Here is a 25,070-nt window from a genome sequence, read left to right on the forward strand (position 1 = left end):
GTTCTTATGGTCAAAGAATGCATTCTTCAGTTTTCATTTGAGCACCCACATATACAAAGGATGTCCCTTTAAGGAAAATAAGAAAATTAAGTTTTAAATAACATTAAGAGTTATAACTTGACATCTTGAGTATACTGAACATAGCCTACATTTTGCTTGTTTAATATTCATTTAATGGTGGCTGTCCAGATGAATATTAATTTTTGCAAAGGTTACCTTGTCCATAACAATTTGTAAATAGTGTTAGAACTGAATACCTGTGCATGGAAATGGGAAATATTTTCATGTGTTTACTTGCAGTGCTATAGAGGCCAATATGCACAACATTAAAGCCAAGACATGGATGTTTAAAATAATTTAATGTTTAAGCAGTTATCACTGATGCTTTTGCACTATTTATTAATAAAATCATATATTGTCTACTTTTCTCACTGAAACTTTTAAAAATATATTAAGGATAGTAAATAGTTCTGTAGTATTTTAGAATAGTTTTAAAATGTGTAGCAAAATTACTAAAACAAAATTTTTATGGCCCATGAATTAATTCTTTTGCCACAGTAAATATCTGTTGTTTTAATTTTATTGAACATAATACTATAATAAAAATGGAGTAACTATATTTTTATATTAAGATCTCTTAAAAAATGCCTCCTCCCAAACCCTGCAAAAATAAACATAAGACTAAGTCTTAAGAGAAAATCAAGCATAAGTACTGAAAAATGAATTTTAAGTATCTCAGCATGAGAACATGTAGTATATGTCCTCTCTCTTTGACTTATATGTCAATTTTCTTTACAGAGGTTTTGTAATTACATATCACTGGGTTAAGTTTTTATTAATTCTTTCTAGTTCCATGTTGACAAATAATTTGTTTAATTATAAAATCATTTGATAAATTTCTCTAAAAAAATTATAGATTCAGTATAAATTTTTGAAAGTAAAGGAACTAAAACATTTAGCACTTTATACAGGTACAATAATAATTCTCAAAGTAGACTTGTGCAAATGTGGTAGTATTTCCATCCGAAAGCGGAATAAATAGTTGTAGAAAGGTTAGGTCATTTATCCAAAACTGTACAATTAGAAGTCGTGGAAGAGGGATTTTTGAAGAAAAATAGTTCCTTATGGCTTGCTTAGTTCCTTGCAGTGGGGTAAAATTCTCAAATATAGGGAAAGGATGGACAGGTAAGATAAATAATCATAGCAAGGGAGGGTGTTAAGAGAATGTAATATTAGTGAGGTCTGTGGTAAAATGGAGTGAAAATTGTCAAAAGGGGCAACCATACCAGGTGAGTCTTCCATGTTGGTATTCTTATTTTTCAAAATCAATGGGAAATTTGGATTTTTATATGAAATTTGGCTTTTAAATGTTGGTAGGATTTTATTTTTATAGGTGCCAAACCAAACATAGCCACTGATTAGATTAGGAAGGCCACGAATTAGATTTCCTCGTATAGCTAAATGTCTGAAGAGTGCATGCAGAAAAAATAGTATTTTAAATAATATGCACAGGACATATTAATAGAGTAATAGGCTTGGTGCTTCCCAGGTTTGTTTTGACTGGGGCGAGAGTGGACCTGTATTGTGAGGGAGAGGTTGTGCCCTCTGTACCCTTATTCAAGCCTGTAACTCATTGTGGAAAATGGCTTTATACTTCCATCAGGTGGGCTGGGGCAGGTTTTTAGGCATTGTCCAGTGTGTTTAGGCCGAAACCCAAACCCAGGGTTTCTCTTTAAGGTCAAGTTCACACGGAAGTAATTATTTGAGACAAATCGCTAAGACAAGTACATTTCCCAAACTTTCTTTTGTCTACAATTATTGCTGGCAAGGCACTAGCTCTTAGTACGGTTACTTTGTAGGAAGGAGCCTACATGAAAAGTCACCGGTTTCAGAGGAATAGGCCCCTTTCTGCTAAGAATTCCTACCCAATGCCCTGAATCACTGTCTGTGGAAGCCGTTCCGCGTTCCTCGGTAACTAATGGCAACCCTTGGCTACCGGATATGACGTAAACGTTTCTCCTATTTGTCTCCACGGACGGAACTCCGGCCTCCACCGTTTGAGGGTTGTGTACGTGGTATTGGCCTGCGCATGCGCAGTCGGCTCAGTCGTCTAGGATGTGGGAAGGACTGAGGGTTATATCCCCGGGCTCGGGGGAGACCTGAGGTCATGGGCACCCCCTGACAGGTCCCGCCGAGTGGAGAAGTGGGCGAAGTTGTTCCGTCGCACTCTCCCCTGAGCCTTCGCCGGTTGGCTTGGCCCTCGGCCTTCCCACCTGGAGCTACCGCCAGCACTGTCCGCCGAGGAGGAGGATGAGCTGGTTCAACGCTTCCCAGCTCTCTAGCTTTGCTAAGCAGGCCCTGTCCCAGGCTCAGAAATCCATTGACAGGGTCCTGGACATTCAGGAAGAGGAGCCGGGCGCCTGGGCGGAGACCATTCCTTATGGAGAGCCGGGTAAGGGAGCGGCGGCGGGCTGGGCCCACAGGTGAAGCGGAGGCAGGCCTGGTCCTCGGGCTTATTTGGTCTGGAGTTGGTCTTGCACTTTTTAGGGGGAAAATCCGGCTCCGCGTTCCTCCTCGCTTGTGGCTCTGGGGGCGTGTCCTGCTGGCGTCACGTGATCGGACTCCGAGCACAACCTTCCCCAAGTTGTGGGGCTTGGGAGACTTTTCGAATCCGAAGTCCGGAGTCCTTCACTGGAACTCAGGGATAGTCGCCCACGTTGGGCGAGCGCTTCTGCCGCGAATGGGTGTCTCTGGTTTCCTTCACTTAAGACTAGCTCCTCGGGTTCCGGTCGCACGTTGTCAGTGTTTCACCCGGAGGAAAACGAGTCTCAGGCCAAGCGACTTTTCCAGGCCACTTGGCGGGAGGGGGCGGAGTGTGCTGCTGATACGTTCCACGGACCCTGGGGCCCGGGGCCCAAGATTTGGCGGTTTATTTTCAGGTGGCTGTTTCTCTTTGTCAGATTCGTCAGGGATCTTCATTATTTTTGTCTCTGAGTATAAGGAACAGTGTGGGGACAAAGATTTGCAGGTTTGAGGTGTGTGTGATCTCAGTGGAAAAGGATGTTATTCTTGACTACTTTCTGGGTTTTTAATTTTATGTCGTTGGAAAGTCAGGACCTAAATTTGAGGTATCACATTTTAAGATTTTTTTTTTGCCCATGCCTATATCATGATCTTACTGTTTTCCAAGATGTTAGACCTTGTTTGAGTAGCTTAACTTCTTTTTTCATAGGCACCCCACATTTTGAATTACGGAATTTTAGAGGAGACAGTATACGTTTTAAATATAAGGATACTCGTTTTAGTAAACCTGGGGCTTGAATTGTTTGCTATATATTTTTAAAAATAGGTTATCCAGAATACATTCAGACTTGAGTGAAATGCCATAAATGTTTATTGATCACTTGTGTTTTCTTTTATATTGCCATCATTATGACATTATCAGTGTTCAAAATGAACTAATTTAAGTGGATATCAGAGAAACCTGGGCTTTATATAAAACGTTCCCCAAGAGGCAAATTTGACTTCTGTAATTCATTAAGATGACTTAATAAGTTAAATTAACTTACTAATTATTAATTATCTTTTAAATTAATTTACTAATTATCTTTATCTGCTTATTCATTTATATCTTTAATTTTGGTTTTTGCCTTTTAACATTGTTTTCATATGCTGAACAAATGGATGTAAAACTATGTCCCTAAACTGAAGTTTCTTGCATACCTCTAAAGCCACATTAAAGGATATAGACTTTATGTAGGATTTGGTAGTTTTTAGGAGTTTTTAGGTTATTTGACCTAAAAACACTTCGTCGGTGTTCTGGCCACCAACTTCTAATTATGTGTAATTTGTGATAATTCTCAGCTTCTTTTGAATTTTGAAAAGGCAGATTTTTTAAGAAGAACAAATGCTTTAAATATTTTAGAGAATATGCCATGTTTTGTTTACTGTAGGGTGTTTTGGTAGCACATATTTCTATGACTAATAAATACAATTATGTTTTTTTTAAAACACAGGATATTTTCTCTGGCATGTTTTTAAAAATCCTGGTATAAATTACCATCTATATCAAAAAAGCAATAATTTTAATAAAAACACATTTTTGAAATTCATACAACCTGTACTATTTGCTGACATAATTTGGAATTTAGGAAGCGAGCAAAACTTTCGCATAGAGTGGGTTTGGAGAGTGGGACTTGGAGAATGTGCTTGTCATTAAGTGGATGAAAATGAATTTTCCTCTAGAAGACACTGTTCCCATCAGTTTACTTTGGTCTTTGGAAAAGGACATTTGTCACCAGTATCTTGGTTCACTTTTTTACTGTTGCCCTCTTCTCTAGCTCATAACTATATTTTATTATTGATAGTACAAGAATAAAATTAATATGAAACTAACTGAATAGAAAGTAGGATTGATTTGCCATGACCACACATGACCTTTAAGTGAAGATATTGCCCATTATTATGAAATACATCATATATATCTAGGACTTAGCATGGGTTTTAGGACATGCCATTACGTTCTTAATTTGTTGTGGGTGGGAATAACAAATTTTCTTCTGGTAGTCCAGACCCAGTCCAGTCTTTTATCTTTGTTCCTAGTTCCTCTTGAGCAGATTCACACCAGTTTTCCTCTTTAAGGGCCAAAGGTAACCTGTGAACTAATTAATTATATAGCAAACAAGGAGTTTAACAGGTGCAAATTACAGATTGAATTCCATAGATTTTCTTTTTTAAAAAACATTTATATTGACATAATAATGATTATAATATTAATGTAATATATATTTTAATATATATATATGTATTTTTTGTCAAAGGAATAAGTCCCCCTCTCAGTGGAGGATGGGATACTTCAACCTGGGGGATGAAATCAAACACTGAACCTCAGAATCAACCAGTAGCCTCTCCTAAAGCAATTACGAAACCAGTTCGGAGAACGGTGGTAGATGAATCTGAAAATTTCTTTAGTGCCTTTCTCTCTCCAACCGATGTCCAGACCATTCAGAAGAGTCCAGTGGTATCAAAACCGCCAGCTAAATCACAGAGACCAAAAGAAGAAGTGAAAAGCACCTTACAGGAAACCTTGCATACTGGACAGTCAAGAACAGCTGAAACAATTGAATCAAAAGTAAAAGACGACTCTCCCTGTGTATCCTCAGCGGAAACTCTGGTAGTAAGTACTCTTCCACCTAAAACTGAAGGCAAGGATGGAGAAACCACTAATAAAGAATCTGCTATGAAGGTGTCAACCATAAATTTGAAATCTGAGAATATAGTGAATGTGAGAACAGCTAGGGAAAATGTATCTAGTATGTCTATGCAGTCTCTCACAGCAGAAACAAAGGACGTGGCCTCAGAAGCAAAGGAACAAAAACATGAAGACAGACAGAGTAATACACCTTCTCCTCCTGTTAGTACCTTCTCATCAGGTACTTCTACTACCAGTGATATTGAAGTTTTAGATCATGAAAGTGTAATAAGTGAGAGCTCAGCAAGTTCAAGGCAAGAGACTACAGATTCAAAATCTAGTCTTCACTTGATGCAGACATCTTTTCAGCTTCTCTCAGCATCTGCTTGTCCTGAATATAATCGCTTAGATGATTTCCCAAAACTCACTGAGAGTTGCTGCTCATCGGATGCTTTTGAAAGAATAGACTCATTTAGTGTACAGTCATTAGATAGTCGTAGTGTAAGTGAAATCAATTCAGATGATGAATTGTCAGGCAAGGGTTATGCTTTAGTACCCATTATAGTTAATTCTTCAACTCCAAAGACAAAAATAGTTGAACCTGTTGAAAGAAAATCTGAAGAAGTAAATGAAACATTAATTATACCCACTGAGGAAACAGAAATGGAAGAAAGTGGACGAAGTGCAACTCCTGTGAACTGTGAACAGCCTGATATCTTGGTTTCTTCAACACCAGTAAATGAAGGACATTCTGTTTCAGACAAGGTAGCTGAGCAGTGTGAAGCTGCTGAAAGTCAGTTAGAGGCACTTTCTGAGAAGGAAGATATTTGCAAGGTAATTCTAGAATTTTGGACATGCCTTTTAGAGATTAAATAATGTGTTTATTTTAATATTTAATGATGCATAATGATTTTTACTGATTTAAAAAAGGTATTTTGCCATTTAAATGTGGCATTAAGGCCTTAACATTGAAGAATTATTCACAATAAGTTATTTGAAATTTCTCTATGGCAAATATGATAGTAGCATAAGTTGATATTTCAGTATAACAGCATAAAAATGTTTTCCTTTTATGACTTTGCTGTTGAGTCCTCCTCATCACCTTAGAATTCTCTTATATGATGCTCATTAATTTGTTAGTCCGTAAAGGAGTATCTTTGTAAGTTAACATATATTTGAACTCCTTGCAGATAGAGCTAAAACAAATCTAAAATATTAAATGGTTTTTCATAGCATCAAAACATTTTTTACATGTTCACATTATTTGTAGCAAATCTTAAATGAAAAATTATTTTTAGGTTAATTATTTTTTTTTAAGTTTATTGACTTGAGAGAGAGAAACATTGCTGTTGTTCCATTTATTTATGCATTCATAGGTTGTTTCTTGTATGTGCCCTGACCTGGGATCAAACCTGCAACCTTGGTGAATCAGGATGTTAATCTAACCAACTGAGCTACTTGGCCAGGGCTTTAAGATTAATAATTGATGTATTCTGTTATTAATTGCATTAGTTTGTTTTTTCTCTCTTATGTTATTTTTGATATTTCTAATTAATAGCCATCTGATATGAATAAGAAGGGGAAATGTCCAAAGAACAAAGGCATTGCTTAGGGATGTCAAATTACTTCTACCTAAAACATGTAAAAGGAAAGTGCTATAAAATCTTTAACTAACATTAAGTCACAGTTTTGGGTTTTCTGTGATTTTTAGATACAGAAATTGACTTAGATCTGGCATCTTTAATAGACTTCTCTGAGTCTATTAAAGTCTACTAAAGTCTATCTGGCAAATAAAAATATGCCAGATTCTCTTACTTGGATTTAGTATAATTTACAAATGAAATATGATGCTATAGCTTTACTAGCAGTTTGAATTCCTAGGAACCAATACTTTTTTTATCAATAAGATATTTTTAACTGTTTTCAGAAGGTGATTTCTAAATTAATCTAGACCTGAATCAAGTAAGACTTATTATTTATTTATTTTTGCACAAAAGGCACCATTCTTCTACCTTCAAATACAAGTTTATCACTGCTTCAGCAGGACCTAATAAAAAGTATATTTTAACCACTCCTTTTTGTTTAGCTTTATTCTGATATATTTTGGAGATTTTTAAAATTGCGTACCATGGATTTTCTAAAGTTACTTTTTAAGTGCAAGGTATCATACTGAAATAGTTACATGTTACATGTTTGGATTAAAGAGTAATATGGAAAAACATATACTTGTATATTCACTACCCAGTTAAGATACAGAACATTATTAGAGGCTTTGAAGCCCCTCTTTTATTTTTTTATTGTTTCTATCTGTCTTCCTCTTTTGGTGGGATATGCACATACTTCCCAAGTTTTTGCTGTTACGGACCTCTGTAAGTGTTCTTTTTTTATTTTTTTATTTTATTTTATTTTATTGATTGATTGATTGATTGATTATGCTGTTACAGTTGTTCTATTCCCCCCTTCATTCCCCTCCACCCTACCCCCCCATCCCCACCATTACCCACCTTTAGTTTATGACCATGTGTCTCAAGTCCTTTAGATTCTATATTTCCCATGCTATTCTTGCCCCCCATCTATTTTCTATCTACTGTCTATGCTACTTATTTTCTGTACCTTCTCCCCCCTTCTCCTCCTCCCACTCCCCTGTTGCTAACCCTCCTTGAGATCTTCATTTCTATGTTTCCACTCCTGATCTAGCTGTCCTTTTAGTTTGCTTTCCTTTTAGGTGTGGTTGTTAATAACTGTGAGTTTGTCCTTTCACTGTTCATGTTTCTTTAACTTCTTTTTCTTAGATAAGTCCCTTTAACATTTCATATAATAAGGGCTTGGTGATGATGAACTCCTTGAATTTGACCTTATCTGAGAAGCACTTTATCTGCCCTTCCATTCTAAATGAAAGTTTTGCTGGATAGAGCAATCTTGGTTGTAGGTCTTTGGATTTCATGACTTGGAATACCTCTTTCCAGCCCCTTCTTGCCTGTAAGGTCTCTTTTGAGAAATCTGCTGACAGTCTGATGGGGACTCCTTTGTAGGTGACTGTCCCCTTAGCTCTTGCTTCTTCTAGGATTCTCTGCTTCATTTTAATTTTGGCTAATGTAATTATGATGTGCCTTGGTGTGTTTCTTCTTGGGTCCAACTTCTTTGGGACTCTCTGAGCTTCCTGGATTTCCTGAAAGTCTATTTCCTTTGCCAGATTGGGGAAATTTTCCTTTATTATTTGTTCGAATAAGTTTTCCACTGGTGGCTGTTCCTTTCCCCCTTCTGGTACCCCTATAATTCGGATGTTGGAGCGTTTAAAGATGTCCTGGAGGTTGCTAAGACTCTCCTCATTTCTTTGAATTCTTGCTTCTTGACTCTTTTCTGTTTGGCCATTATTTGCTTTCTTCTGGTCCACTCCATTGATTTTAGTCCCAGTTTCCTTTTCATTGCTATTGGTGTCCTGTGCAATTCCATTCATTTCAATTAGTTTCGCCTTCATTTATTTGTCTAATTTGTGGCTATAATCAACCAGTTCTGTGAGGATCCTGATCACCAATGTTTTAAACTGTGCATCTGAGAGTTTTGCTATTTCTTCATCACTTAGATCTATCGGCTCTGGGGCTTTGAGATCTTCTTGCGCCATTTTTGGTCTGTTCACGCCCTTTAAGTGTGAGAAGCAGCACCTTGGACTCCCAGGTCGCTGGGTTGTGACGCTGTATGTGGGGGCGTGGTCAGAACGGGGAAATGGCGGCCCCCTCTGCTGTTTCTCACAGCTGGGTGAGGAGCAGCGCCTTAGGTGGTTCACCTGGGCCGGGCCACTCAGAGTCGCTGGGTTATGACGCTGTATGTGGAGGTGGGGTCAGAGCAGGGAAATGGCGGCGCCCTCCACTGCCGCTTGCCGCGGACCCGCCGGGCCCGGTCCAACCGCCCACTCCCTCGCCTGTCCGCCCGTGCACAAATGCGCGACTACAGTCAACACGCAGCCCCGCTGCCCCACTGTCTCCCCTGCGGTTGCTCGCCTGGTGGCTCGCTGGGTCGCTCACTAGGTCCAACCCTGAGCCTGGATTCCGGGCGTCTGGATTCCATGCGCCTGAGTCCGTCTGGCCGAGTTTTCCTGTGCAACCCCGCTTCACCAGCCGCTGGTTTCGCCCCTTACCGGTCAGGCTGAAGAATTTGTTGTTAACGGACTTCTGAAAAGTTCAATTTTCCGTGTTCTGGCTGTGTTTTCTTTGCTATATTTAGTTGTCTCTAAACTTGGTTGTGTGAGAAGGCACGGCACATCCACCTATGCCTCCATCTTGGCGGAAGTCCGTGTTCTTGTATAATAACACATGCAACAGGTTTCTCCTCTAAGGTAGACCTAAAAGTAGAATTATCTACATCAGAAGGTATGTAGATTTTGAGGTAGATATTTCCCGATTGTTTTTGAAAACGGCTTACTAATTTATATCCCCACCTGCTATGTGCTTGTACTAATTTATACTCTCCTACCAGTCTTGTATTAGTATTTTTTGTAATGTATTCATTTTGTTCTTAATATTATTTTTAATTCTTATGAGATAATGCTGTTTTATTGATTATAGTGGTTAGTTACCTTTGCATCTCATCACTGCTTGTAAAAATGGTCTTTTAAAGTTAAATGTTTGACTTTTGTATATTTTCCTTTTCTAGAGAGTTGAATTTTTGAATGAGAAACTGGACAAAAGGGAGGCTCAGTTATTATCTCTTAGTAAAGAAAAAGCACTTCTAGAAGAAGCTTACGATAATCTTAAAGAGTAAGTGTCTAACAATGTGAATGATTTTACACATTATGTAGAGGCCCATACACTTGGTTATTATTTAAGAATATATTTTAAATCAATATAGTTTATAATTTAACTTGTTTATAATTAGAAATTTGAATAGCATTTCAATTCTAACCTTAGAAATTACTTTTCTCCTTACATTATCTTTACTGTATTACCTTTGGTATTGAAGAGAGGCATTTTGCGGGGAGGGGGAACCTATTTCCCCTTATTAATATTTTAGAGGTAAGGTTTAAAAGATGTCTTTAAAGAAAAAAGTGATATTGTAGTTTAAAACAATACTGAGTATTGGTTTGTTTTAAGGAGGTGATTGGTAGAATGTAGCATAAGACTCAAACTGAAAAATTTTACTTTTATATTATTTTTTACATGTCAAACATTGGTGACATTTTCGATTGCTAATGGGTTGTCTTTCAGGTACTTTAAAATAAATTAAGCAGGTAATTTTCCTCTGGAACGTTAAGATGCCTAAAACTAATTTATTTTATTAAGGTATATATCGAAGACAATGTTAATTTCCTTTTGTAAAGTGAACTCAACCTTGTTATCTTTGGACTGTTTAAGCAACTATCCTTACTCTCAGTATTATTTTAAATTTAGTGAAATGTTCAGAGTGAAAGAAGAAAGCAGCAACATTTTTTCTTTGAAAGATGAGTTTACTCAAAGAATTGCAGAAGCAGAAAAGAAAGTTCAGCTGGCCTGCAAAGAGAGAGATGCTGCTAAAAAGGTAATGGAAGTTTAAAATAATATTAATTAAACTACGTAGAGACAATAGATTTTTGGAGTGCCTTCATACTATTTTGGTATTGGAAAAAAGAGAGGTAAGAGTAAAAGGATACTATGGAAAACACCTAAATTGTAAATTTTTCCATACCTTTAGACTTATAGATTGTGATACTTTAAAAAATTCTTAGCACATACTTGTCCATACAATTTATGTATAAGTCCTTGGAAGATGTATAGCAAGGATTACTAGAATAATTTTTGTAAATGATAATTTCATTAAAATAACGCAAGTCTAAATAACACTGTCTAAGTAAATGTATCATTACTCTCATTTGGTTTTTGTCCACCACTTCAAACACACACACACACACACACACACACACACACATATACACAAGTATATATAATTCTTCAGGTCAGAGTGTTTCTAATGGTTAGTGACTCTTGGGACGCATAACATTTATTCTGATGTAGGACTTCTCAACATCAGTGCTATTGACATTTTGGGAGCATACTTTTATGTAGTATGGGACTCTCCTATGCATTATAGGGTGATAACCGGGGTCCCAGGCCCCTACTTACAAGATGACAGTATCACTCTTCCCTACTGCAGTCCCTCCTTCTCTTCAGTTGTGCTAATTTAAAATGTTGCCAGACATTGCCAAATGTCCCCTTTGGAGCAAAATCGCTCCTGTTTGGGGACCATTCTTCTGAGTCTTAAAATTTGGAACAGTTGGCTATTTCAGAAATTGGTAATCCGCTAAGGCTAGTATGTATGTATGTATGTATGTATTTATTTATTTATTTAAACTTTTAAAGGTTAGTATTTATTGCTTGTATCTCAACTGTGAGTAATAACATTCCTCACTATTTGCCATTCCCAGTTCGATTGCTTTCTCCCTTCCTGACCAGTGTTAATGTTAATACTGTATTTATAATTTTTCTGTATATACTCTTACAGAAAAGTAATATATACTTCTATTTGCTTAGTTGCTTTAACTAGCTAGCTCATTTCAGACACTAATAACAGCATCAGACTACCTAACCAATTTATCTCCTCTTGTCCCTACTGTATTTCATTTGGACCAGTTTAATCAAGAAATTAGATTTTAGATAATGTTGTTTTGTGTACTGCATTTTGAATTATAAATCTAAAATATATCCAAATCATTAACCATAGGTGGAAAAAATTTAGGCCCTGAATTTTAACATGTATTTTGTGTACTATCTTGTATGAACCCCCTGCATAGGAGGCATAGGAAATTCAAAGGTAAATTGAATTACCTTTAGTGATGAATTTGCTTTTCTAGTGATGGAAGCAGCTGTGTAGTACTAGGCAGAATGAAGTAAGTTCTAGAGATAAATAAGCAGTTTGGAATGATATCACAGGGGATGAATTCTGACCAGGGGAACTGAGGAAGGTTTCATGGAAGACATGACATTCGACTAAACCTTGATACATGAATCAAATTTGAAATTTGGAAATTGAAAGTTGGACAGTAGTGTTGTGGGTGATTCAGAGCATGGACTTTGACATTTCACAGAGCTGGTTTCAAGTCATTATTCTATAACCTTAAAAGCTCTCAGACCTTCCAAGTTTACCAGTCTTTCTGAGTCTTAGTTTTATTATTTCTCTAATTGAATAATACAGGTGCCTCTTTCATAGGCTTGTGAAGATTAAATGATATTGGATGCAAAGTATGCTTTACATACCTAGTAAATGTTAGTTATTTTAAGCTATTGTTTAATTTCAGAGAATCTCTTAAAACCAAATTTTGGGTAATAGAACACTTTGCACATCACTGTACTTTTCCATTGTAGCTTTAAAGATAAACTATCTTGACATGTTTCTGCTGAATCTCTGCTTTATTAAAGTAGATCATACTTTATATAATCATGTTTTTCCTGTCATTTCACAGTATGCTAGTATGAGTTTTAATAAGGAAAAGAAATACAGTGACAAGTGGAGACATGTACTGTTTGAAATGTTATTCCACATATTGTAGAAAATGTAGAGTATTGAAATTTAACTTATTCTCATTATACTTATGTTATATATTATAATATATATTAAAACCTATGTGTGAATTCAGGTGTTCTATATTATTTTCAAAGCTGTTTTCCTTAGTCTTAATAAACCAAGGTAATAAATTCAGATTAACAGAACAAAACTTAGATGTTCTTATCAAGAATGTGATTATTGATGACTTCTTTGAATGTGGAAAAAATTGAAAAATATGCCTAGAATGAAAGTAATTCTTCATGATATTTACATTATTTTTTTAATTAGGAAATCAAAAGTATAAAAGAAGAACTTGCAACTAGATTAAATAGTAGTGAAACCTCAGACCTTTTGAAAGAGAAAGATGAGCAGATCCAAGGATTAATGGAAGAAGGTATGTACTTAGTGGATTATAAAAAATATTGTGAAGATAGGAAAAATACTTGCCACTTAGCTGCTGCTTCCTAATAAAAAATATTGGAAGCAAGGAAGGATTGAACTTAAATCTTAGAAATTGTAGATAATTTATGGAAGGATGGGGAGCAAGATGTATAGCAGCAGATACATGCATATGTAGCTTTTTGTTTCTAGGGAGGGATAAAAATAACTCCCTAAAAAATTGAAGTTTGTGCTTCCTGAAGAAAGCTTGTAAGACGTTTTAGAGCATGTTATTTAAACCAAGATATTTAAGGTTATAACTGGAGCTTATGTAGTATCTCAATATCTAACTTGGAACTGTATGGTATTATTATATTATTCTGGCATTTGCTGGTGAATTTTTCATTATATTCATGTTTTAATTTTTCAGTTATTAAGTACTCTGTGCTTAATAGAAAGAGAGGAAGGGAGAGGGAAAGTGGGCGGCGGGGGGGAGGAACATTGATGGGTTGCCTCCAAATACGTGCCCTGACTGGGGATGAACCTACAACCTTTTCTCGTATGGGACAACACACTCAGACCAGCTGAGCCACTGGGCTAGAGCCTTTTACTTTTCTTAACATTTTACTAGTTAAAAGAATAATGCATGCTACTTATAGAAACTTTGAAGTTATAAGAGGCGTGTGAAGTAAGAGAAAAAATAGGTCATAATTCAATTTTATAATGAATTGTTCATTTGTTCTAGTACCTTTTTCACACATTTAAAATTTATTTTTAAACATAATTAAGAGCATATATCCAATTCACAATCTTCTTTTACATTACCCTGTGCCCTTAAATACTTTGATATCATCATTAATGGTTACATTCAAGTTCATTATATGGATATACCACAAAATGTCTAGTGTTTTTCTAATATTGTACATTTATTTCTAAAATGTTAATATTACAAATTATGGTGTGATGACTGTTCCCGTGATTAACTTATCAAGCTTAAGTGAATTTTCAGAGTTAAGTGTTTGAGAACAAGTGGAAACAACTGCCTCATTTAAAAGACTTTACCCAATTTTTTCTTTTCAGGTATGAGGGAGGCCCTCCCCCAAAATGGAATTATCTTCTGGTGGGTGGCCCTTTGTAGTATAGGCTTCCCCTGGTAGGTGAGTGTTCTAGGAACCCATCTGTATCAGTGTACCAGCCGACATTGGTGTGAGGCTGCATTCAGCTTCAGTGAGTTTTTTTTGAAGACTCTTTCAAACTGCCCATTTCATGATGGGTGATTTGCAAGCTCACCCGCCCACACCAAGCTGACTGTTAAGCAGTTTTTGACCAAAAACGGCACGCCCGGCATGCCCCACCTTCCCTATTCACCTTATCCTCAGCAACTTATTTTTGTTTCCCTGGATGAAAAAAAAACCCTTAAAGGGAAACGTTTTGCCAGTGTGGAAGAGGTGAAACAAAAATGAAAGAAGTACTAAAAGGCATCAAAATTGATGAATTAAAAAAAAATGTTTTGAGCATTGGGAAAAAAATGTCTCAATAGGTGCATTGCATCAAATGGAGAGTACTTTGAAGGTGACTGCAGTTTAAACATGTAAGAACAAATACACAATTTTTTATAAATAAATTCCAATTTGGGGGGAGTTCTTGCTCATATTAAGCTGACTTTTATCAGTTAGCCTGTCAGATATGTATTTGGTACAATAATAAGTAAACACACTTTCTGTCCTTTAGGAAAGGGAAATATAGGTACAAAGATAGTTATTAAACCCAGTCTAAGCATTAAAATAGAATGAAGAGTTGATAAAAACACCTTGAAGTCACTAATTACCTTATGTTACAATATCAGAGATGGAGGGAAAGGCTAAATGCATGGTTTTATTAAGAAATTAAAAATGTTAATATCAAATGTCACTATTTTGGAATTTAGTAATTTAGTCAGGGGTAGCTTGGTGTTTTCTTTAGCTTAATGAAATTCATTGTACAGAAAATAGAATGACTTTATTTGGGAGTATTTACATACTGCTTCTGTATCCCTCAGAAGTATTTTTAAACTCGCAGTTGAAAAGCTAAAAAGCTGAAAGCATACTATGGTGAATAACAGATTGCTTCATTACTTCCATTCATGAACTACTAACATCTAGTCATACCCTCATATCTTTCTGCATATTGCCAAACCATTTGAAAATAGGTGACATATCATGACATTCCACTCCTAAATTCTTTTCTTCAGCTTTACTGAGGTATAATGGACAAATAAAAATTGTATACATTTAAGGTATACAACATGATTTAAAAAAAAGATTTTATTTATTTACTTTTAGGGAGAGGGGAAGGAAGGGAGGAAGAGAGAGAAACATTGATTGGTTGCCCTGGCATGCCCCCAATTGGGGGCCTGGCCTGCAGTTGAAGTGGCGACCTTTGGTTTGCAGGATGACACCCAACCCACTGACCCACACCACTCAGGCCTACAGCATGATATTTTGATATATGTATACATTGTGAAATGATTACATAATCAAGTTAATTAACATATCACTCACCTTTTGTGGTTAAGGTCTGTCTTTTTAGCACATTTCAAGTGTACAATATAATATTTTTAACTTTAGTCATCCTGCTGTACATTAGATCTCAAGAACTTACTGTGCATAACAGAATCTTGGTACTCTTGGACAACATCTCCTCATTTCCCCCACTATCTACCTCTTGCTAACCACCATTGTATTCTGTTTCTATGAATTCAAGTTTTTAGATTCCACATATGAGTGAGATCATGCAGTATCTGTGCCTCATTTGTTTTATTTCATACTCTAGGTTCATCTATGTTGTTGCAAATGGCAGGGCTTTTTTCTTTTTTAAAGCTAAGTAAAATTAAGTTTACATACCACATCTTTATCCATTCATCCATTGACAGCCTGATATTTTCCGTATCTCAGCTATTATGAATAATGTTGCATTAAACATGGGAGTGCAGTTATCTCTTTGAAATATTGATTTCATTTCATTTGGTTATATACTTAGAAGTGGAATTGCTAGATTATGGGGTAGTTCTGTTTTTAATTTTTTGAGGAATCTTTACACTATTTTCAGTAGTTGCTATACCAATTTACATTTCTACAGTGGTGTACAAGTGTTCTCTTTTATCCATATTCTTGCCAATATGTATCTTTTGCCTTTTTCATAATAGCTATCCTGACAGGTGTGAGGTTATATTTTATTGTAGTTTTGATTTGCGTTTCCCTGATTATTTGTGGTGTTGATCACTTTTTCATATGTGTGTTGACCATTTTTGTCTCCTTTCAAGAAATGTTTATCCATGTCTTTTCCCCATTTTTTAAATTGGCTTATTTGTTTTTTGGCTGTTGAGTTGTATGAATTCTTTATATATTTTGGATATTAATCTCTTATCTGATTTATGGCTTGCAAATATTTTCTTCTATTCTATAGATTGTTTTCTTTTTGCCCTTTTAAAATTTCTTTTTCACTTACAGTTGATGTTTATGATTATATTAGTTTTAGATAATACAGCATAGTGGTTAGACATTTATATAATTTGTGAAGTGATCTCTCTAATAAGTCTAATACCTACCCGATACCATACATAGTTATTACAATATATACTTTACCCATTTAAAGTGTATAATTCAAATTTTTCATATATTATTTTTAATTGTGGTGAAAAATAACAAAATTTGCCATTTTAATTTTTAAAAAATTTTATTTAGTTATTTTTCAAGTACAGTTTTTTTGTCTATTTCTCCCATCCCAGCCTCCCCCACCCCTTGCTCCCCTGCCATTTTAATTTTTAAGTGTACAATTATGTTCACAGTGTTGTGCGAACATCACCACTATCCAAAACTTTCTCATCACCCCAAACAGAAATTGTAACAATTAGGCAATAATCCCCATTTTTCCTTACCTCTAGTCATGGATAACCTCTAATCTATTTTCCGTCTCTATTAATTTGCTATTATAGATATTCAAATACTGATTTCACTTATATGTGGAATCTAATGAACAAAATAAACTCACAAAATAGGAACAGACTCATAGATTCAGAGAACAGACTGACATCTGTCAGATGGGAGTATGGTTGGGGACCTGGTTCAAGAAGGTGCAGGGATTAAGCAAAAAAAAAAGAAAACCAAGTCATAGACACAGACAATAGTATGGTGATTATCAGAGGGAGAGGAGGGGGGAGGTAAAAGAGGGTAAAGTGGGGGATAAATAGTAATGGAAAGAGATTTGAGACTGCCTGTCAAGATGGCGGTACAGGCAAACATGGTTTTCCTCTTTGTACAACCAAATCAAAATTACAACAAAATTTAGAACAGCCATTACTTAGGAATGTCAGAAATGGAGCTGAATGAAAGTCCGACAACTATGGAATTAAAGAAACTGTATCTATCCAAATTGGTAGGGACACAATCTGGATAGATAGCTCAGAGGGACACAGGCACCTAATGAGCTGGTCCAAAACCCATGTGGGTAAAAATTTGAGAAGCATACCTTGGGAGCAAGGAGTCCCAGTCCCATACCAGGCCCTCCAGCCCAGGATTTCAGTGCCAGGAAGATAAGTCCTCACAAATTATGGCTGCAAAAATCAGTGAGGACTCAGTTGGTGGAAGAAACTGCTGGAGCCCCAAGCAGTTCCTCTTAAAGAACCCACACATGGAATCACCTACTCAGACTCACTCCTCTGAGCTCCAGCACTGGGGTAACAGCTTGAAATGCACCAGTGGTATACAGGGAGAAACTGTAGTGTCTGGCGTCAAAGTGAGCAGAAGCCATTGTCCGTTTGCTAAAACCTCCCCCCAACAGAGCCTATAATCTGGTGCCATATCTGAGATTCTATCAACCTGGCTAACACTGTTTGATCCATCTTGGAGATCCCCAGAGGCTATGCACTACCCAGCTTATGGGCTCGCCCAAGCTACTTTTCCTTATCAGTGCCTGGTCTTGGCTCCTAAATCCTATCAGACAAGTAAGATGTGTCTTCAGTGAGCCCTAGCAGCAGCCAGATTATATTCACAGCATGGCTTTGCCTGGGTATCTCTAAGCTCAACTCAGGTAGCAGCCATATCACATTGCTTTACAGCTCAGGCAGGGTGCCCTGGGCATAACAAAGGTGGGGGCTGACATTGGCCTACACCACCCAGGAAACCCCAGGGCCAGTGCACCCAGTAGACAGCTGCAGTCCATGTTGGAACACCACTATCCTGCCCCTGCACAGTTGATCCTCTATGGGTGGTAGTGGTTGGAGGTCAGTGGTCACAGTCAGTCCTCACACCTGACTGACCTGGGTAAATCCCTCCCATTGATCTGCAAACAGCAACCAAGGCTCAACTACAGCAGGAAGGTGTACTTAGCCCACACAAGGGTGCACCTTGAGTACCCAGCTTGGGTGAAAGGGGAAGCTGTGCTACCGGACCCTGCAGGACACCTTCTACATTAGGCCACACTACCAAGACACAGAGTCAGAGCATCTCTACCTAATACATAGAAACAAACACAGGGAGGCTGCCAAAATGAGGAGAAGACAAACATGGCCCAAATGAAAGAACTATTCAAAACTTCAGAAAAAAAAAACAAAGACAAAATGGAGACAAGCAATCTCTCTAATGCAGAATTCAAAACACTGGTTATAAAGAACCAGTATGCTCAAGGAACTTAGTGAAGGTCTCAACAGCATAAAAAAGATTAGTCAGAAATGAAGGATACCCTAATTAAAATAAAGAACAATTTACAGGGAAACAGCAGTAGAGTGGATGAAATCGAGAATCAGATCAATGATGTGGGACATAAGGAAGCAAAAAACAGCCAATCAGAATACCAAGAAAGAAGAATCCAAAAAAATGAGGGTAGTATAAACAGCCTCTGGGACACCTTGAAGAGGTCCAAGAGTTGTATCAGGGTGGTGTCGGAAGGAGAAGAGAAGGAGCAAGCAACTGGAAATTTATCTGAAGAAATAGTGAAAGAAAACTTTCCTAATTTGGTACAGAAATAGATATAGAAGTCCAGGAAGCACAGAGAGTCCCAGTTATGTTGGATGCAAAGAGGCCCACTCCAAGATACATCATAATTAAAATGCCAAAGGTTAAAAATAAAGAGAGAATCTTAAAAGTGGCAAGAGAAAAGTAGTTAGTTATTAGATGGTTGCCGGATGGGATGGGGGAAGGAGAGAATGGGTGAAGAGGTGAGAGGATTAAGAAATACAAGTAGGTAGTTACAGAATAGCCATGGGGATGTAGTATAGTATAGGAAATGGAATAGCCAAAGAACTTATATGCATGGCCCATGGACATGAACAACAGTGGGCAGATTGCCTGAGGGAATAGCAGAGCAAAAGGCAACTGAAGATAAAGGCAACTGTAATTGCATACTCAATAAGCGATAATTTTTTATAAAAGACTTGGGGTGGTAAACCCACAATTCACTATACAGATAATATAGAATTATAAACCTGAAACCTATATGATCTTATTAAACAATGTTACCCCAATAAATTCAATTAAAAATAATACAAAAACAAAATAAATATTGGTGAGGACATGGAAAGTTGGAACCTTCATAACATTGCTGGTATGAATATAAAATGATGCAGCCACTATGGGAAAGTTTGGAGGTTCCTGAAAAGCTGAAAATATAATTATCATATGACTCAGCAATCCTACTCCTAAGTATATACCCAAAGGAATTGTCCCTAGTCAGACAGATATTTGTAAATGAATGTTCACTGAAGCATTAGTCACAATAGCCAACAGATGGAAACAAACCGTAATGTTCCTAAACAGATGAATAAATAAACCAAAAGTGGTATGTCCATACATTGGAATATTACTGAGCCAAAAAAAAATAATGACATTTTGGTACAATCTACAACATGGATGAATCTGGGAAACATACCAAGTGAAATAAGCTAGACACCAAAGAGCAGCTATTTCCATACGTAGATTATTTCTTCACTCTGCTGATTGTTTTCTTTGTTTGCTGTGTAGTACTTTTTAGTTTGATGCAATCACACTTGCCTATTATTATTTTTGTAGTCTGTGCTTTTGGTATCATATCCAAAAAATCATTGCCAAGACCAATGTCAAAAACCTTTTTTCTTGTCTTTTCCTCTAGTAGTTTTATAGTTGCAGGTCTTAACATTTAAGTCTTTAACCTGTTTTCTGTTAATTTTTATATTTGGTGTGTGATAAGGTCCAATTTCATTCTTCTGCACATGGAAATTCAGTTTCTCAATACCATTTAGTGAGACTGTCCTTTCCCCATTGTGTGTTCTTGGTATCCTTGTTGAAAAGCAGTTGGCTGTAAATGTGTGGATTTATTTTTAAGCTCTCTTTTCTGTTTCATTGGTATGTCTGTTTTTATGCCAGTATCATACTGTGTTTATTATGGTAGTTTTGTAATATGTTTTGCAATTAAGAAATTAACATCTCTGGCTTTGTACTTGCTTGAGATTGCTTTTGGCATTTGAGATCTTTTATGGTTACATCTGAATTTTAAGATTTAAAAAATTTTATTTTTGTGAAAACTGCCCCTGGAGTTTTGATAGGATTGCATATAGTTCACTTGTTTTTTAGTCTAGGATAGTTTTGTCTTCATGTTGAAGACTGTAGAGTCCAGGCCAGTTGTCCTGCAGAATACTATATATTCAGGAATTTGTTGCTTTATTCATGATTAGACTCAGATCAAATTTCTAATAAGAAATATTGTGATACTGTGCACTTACTGCTTCACATCAGTAGACACATAATGTCAAGCTGTACCACAACCACTGATGCCAAAACTGAATGGTTAAGGTGGTTAGTGACAGAACTTTGTTGTTGTAGAAGTACATCTTTCCCTTCGTAACTTATATGTAATATGTGGGAATGCTTCTTTAAGACTGTAAATATCTTGTTCCCCACCACCCTTCCACCTAGTAATTCTTGTCCAAATCAATTTAACATTGGTGGTTACAACATTGTGATTTTTAAAAAATATTCCATCATTTTATTATACTGGTTAGATAAATATTCTGTTTAGATTCTAAGGAAATCATCATTATTTGAATTTATACTTTTTTTGCCATTGCCAGGAGAAAAACTCTCAAAACAGCAGCTGCATAGTTCTAACATCATTAAGAAATTAAGAGCTAAAGACAAAGAAAATGAAAATATTATTGCAAAGCTGAAGAAAAAAGTTAAAGAGCTAGAAGAAGAGTTGCAACATTTAAAACAGGTGAATGTTAATCATTGTCTACATATAAATTGTTATTACTGTATGAACAGTTGGCTGTGGTTTATAAAACATTTGGAATGATTTATTGGGGTATATCACATGGGAAAGGATTTTTTCACAATTTAATAAATGAATGTTAAGGTTATTCTTTGTTATTATACACTCGAGATTCAATACAATTATTTGAATACAATTATTTACCATGATGTTATTTATTGAAGAATATTTTTGCCTGTTTCTATAATACAGATCCTTGATGGCAAAGAAGAAGTTGAGAAACAACATAGAGAAAATATTAAAAAGCTAAATTCTGTGGTCGAACACCAAGAGAAGGATCTTGGCCGACTTCAGGTAGACATGGATGAACTTGAAGAAAAGAACCGAAGTATTCAGGCTGCTCTTGACAGTGCATACAAGTAAGAAAATGAATAAAGATTAAACTCATTTAAAATCATTTAAATGCAGGATATTGAAGGAATCCTTTTTTTTCTATTGTTTGATCACTCACAGCACATAAATTTAACTGAAAATGAATTTGTAACTGTTCAAAGCAAGTTCAACAGAGAGAGTACTTACTGCAGTCACTTGATTATGTATGAATGCTCCCTCATTCTATAAATTTCATAGAAATCTACATGGAAACTTTGTAACCATGGCCATGTAATTTACTGTATATTATTTTAAATATTTATTTTAGAGAGTGGGGAAGAGAGGGAGAAAAATAGGGAGAGAAACATCAATGTGCAAGAGAAATGTTAATCCGTTGCATCTTGCACGCCCCCAACTGGGGACCCAGCCTGCAACCCAGGCACCTGCCCTGGTTGGGAATTGAACCAGCAACCTTTCGGTTTGCAGGACGACACTCAACTCACTGAGTCACACTAGTCAGGGCTGCATATTTTTTTAAATAAAACTTATCAATCTGATTTTTTAAGAGAACTTACTGATCTCCACAAAGCCAATGCTGCAAAGGATAGTGAGGCACAGGAAGCTGCTTTGAGTCACGAAATCAAAGCTAAAGAAGAACTTTCTGCAGCATTAGAGAAGGTCCAAGAAGAAGCCCGTCAGCAGCAAGAAGCATTAGCCATTCAAGTAAGCAATGAATATGAATTAAATTTGTCTTTTAAATCTTTGTGCTTGTGCAGATTAAAGAATCCATTAGTTAGTTTTAGTCAAACCTTATTTAGTGGTGCATGTGTTATATTTCCTTTATAATCTTATTGGCAAAATTAATTGTTTTTTTAAAAAATATATATCTTACGATTTTACTTATCTTTAGAGGGGAAGGGAAGGAGAGAGGGAGAGAAATATCAATGTATGGTTGCCTCTCATGCATCCCCTGCTGGGAACTGGCCTGCAATCCAGGCACGTGCCCTGACTGAGAATCGAACCCCGATCCTCTGGTTCGCAGGCCTGCATTCAGTCCACTGAGCTACACCAGCCAGGGCTAATTGTGTGTTTTTTAAAACTGTTGTTAAATTATGTTTACTTTATGCCAATATTGCTTAATTTTTTGTGAATTTCAGAATAAATGTTATGAAAGCTAAGAACCCTATAACCGAGAAATGCACAAATGCAGATAAATACTAAACATTGCATATAATTTAAGGAGAATCTATGTAACTTCATGGACCTGAGAGGAAGGAAGAATTTCAAAATTTGTCACTTTGTGTTATAGAATCATCAGTTAATGGATATTTATGCATTTTACATTTTTTGTTAATTTGAAAAATGCTGCTTTAAACCTTCATTTATGGTTTTTGTATGCATCTGTATTTTAAATTCTTTCAGATATATACCCTCAGGTCGTATGATAACTGTATAACCTTTTTGTTGAACTGCCAAAGTGTTCTGCAGCAGCTTCATTATTTTACATTCCCACCAGCAATATATGAGAGTTTTAATTTCTCTACATCTTTTCCAGGATTTGTTATTCTCAATTTTTTTTTCAGTGTAGTCCTTTTAGTGGATGTGAAGTAGTATCTGATTGTGGTGTTGATTTACATTTCCTTAGTGACTAATGACATTGAGCATCTTTTTATGTGATTATAGGCCATTATATATCCTTTTTGGAGAAATTTATTCAAATATTTAAATCCATTGATTGCTTTTAAATTGAGTTGTCCGTTTATTGTTCTTTTTACATTCTACATACTGCTCCCTATCAAATGTAGGATTTGCAAATATTTTCTTCCATTCTATAGGCTGTCTTTCACTTTATTGATAGTGTCTTTTTGATGCACAAAGTGTTTTTGACCCAATGCACTTTTGATTTAATTTTCCATCAATATCTAAAGCATTTACATGATTCTAAAGTGAGACCTATATAACAAGAATATTGAGACATTTGTTTTTTACTTAGCCCCTCCCCATTCATTTTATTTGCCTATAAATGACCATTTTATTGGTGCTTGGTTTATTTTTTCAATGTTTCTATTTGTAAATGCAAGGAAATACATATTTTTCTATATACTTCATACCCATACACTTATACACATATTTATTTGTGTTTCATCCTTTTTGCATAAAATACAGTTTACTACTTATATTGTTTTACTACTTATATAGTTTGCTTTATAAAAGCAAAATAAAGTGTGGTAGAACCTGGTTCACGGATCTCTACTGGCTGCCATGGATGAGAATAAGTTGTCTGGGATACAGTTTTATTGTTCTGGCAGGAAAGGGGATGGCGATACCACTCTCTCCTCTATAAGAGAATGCCCTGAATCCTTCTCCCAAGGGGCTTTTATTGGGAATGGTATGTGTAGGTGTATTCAGCATACATGCATAGCTTATCAGTCAGTGTCAAAAGGCTGTAGTCAAAGAAAAACAGATATTATCTATAGATAACAATCGAAGGAACACAGAGATCTGCCTCAGGGTTTGTGTCTATTAGTCATGGTGACACCAGATGGTCTTTAAGAGGTGTTTCATGAGGTAAGGAATTTAATCCTTATGCCTTGAACTTAAATATCCGGTTTATGTCAACAGGGCTATTCCAAGCAAAGCAAGCTTCAAAGGACACAATGTATTTATTTATCAGGTCTGATTTTCCCATGGGAACCCTTGGTGTTGGTCTCGAGTTATGCCTGCCACCTGCATTTCTTGGTTTCCCAGTGAGACTGACCTCTTTCAAGGCTTCTTCTCATGGGGCTACTGTCTCTGAAACCACAGAGTAGTCCTCAACAATAAAGTATTGATAATCAACAATAAAGTATTGATTATCTTGATAATCACTCCCTGACATGATCAGAGGCTATCTTTATGTAAGAAAATGTTTTGGAAAGAAGCACTTATTTGGATACTCACAATAAAACATAGAGCTTTGTTAAGTTTTCTTTTTACAGTTATAATAAAAACTTCATTGTATTCAGTCAATTCTTATTGATGGATATTTAGGTTGTTTTTAATACCAATCAATACCTTGATATTAAAAATCATGCCATGGTCCATATACCCTTTGTATTTCTGCTAAAGATTAAATCATACATGTCTTTTAATGGGTATATTCATGTTGTATTAAGGTTTGCAAAATTAAACTACTAATGCATAATTAGACTTTTTCATGTTTTGTGTATTATTGCTAACTAGCTACTGTGTAGGGAACATCTTTGTGTGTTTATAGAGACTGCTTCCATAGAGTGAATCTTAGGTTTAGTTTTCATAGATAATACAGCCATCATATTCTGCTTGCACTGTAGACATTTATGGATACATCGTCTCTCCTCTTATCTTGTGAGGTGGGGCAGTGGTTGGGCCTTGTACA

General features: G+C 36.1%; 1 protein-coding gene across 1 annotated transcript in view; it reads left to right on the forward strand.

Moving 5' to 3' along the window:
• The first annotated feature begins 2,049 nt into the window (after positions 1-2,049).
• The window catches only part of TMF1 (TATA element modulatory factor 1), a 40,083-nt gene continuing 17,062 nt past the window's right edge, over positions 2,050-25,070 (forward strand). Inside the window, exons 1-8 of the mRNA XM_037130751.2 lie at positions 2,050-2,452; positions 4,821-6,025; positions 9,842-9,945; positions 10,576-10,702; positions 12,992-13,097; positions 21,162-21,304; positions 21,554-21,720; positions 22,240-22,396. Of these exons, the coding sequence (XP_036986646.2) occupies positions 2,311-2,452; positions 4,821-6,025; positions 9,842-9,945; positions 10,576-10,702; positions 12,992-13,097; positions 21,162-21,304; positions 21,554-21,720; positions 22,240-22,396 (2,151 nt within the window). The 5' untranslated portion in view covers positions 2,050-2,310. The remainder of the gene's footprint in view (positions 2,453-4,820; positions 6,026-9,841; positions 9,946-10,575; positions 10,703-12,991; positions 13,098-21,161; positions 21,305-21,553; positions 21,721-22,239; positions 22,397-25,070) is intronic.

The sequence above is a fragment of the Artibeus jamaicensis genome, unplaced genomic scaffold (genome assembly GCF_021234435.1).
Source record: "Artibeus jamaicensis isolate MK-2021 breed Jamaican fruit bat unplaced genomic scaffold, CSHL_Jam_final contig_1157, whole genome shotgun sequence".
In the NCBI taxonomy this organism is placed as follows: Eukaryota; Metazoa; Chordata; class Mammalia; order Chiroptera; family Phyllostomidae; genus Artibeus; species Artibeus jamaicensis.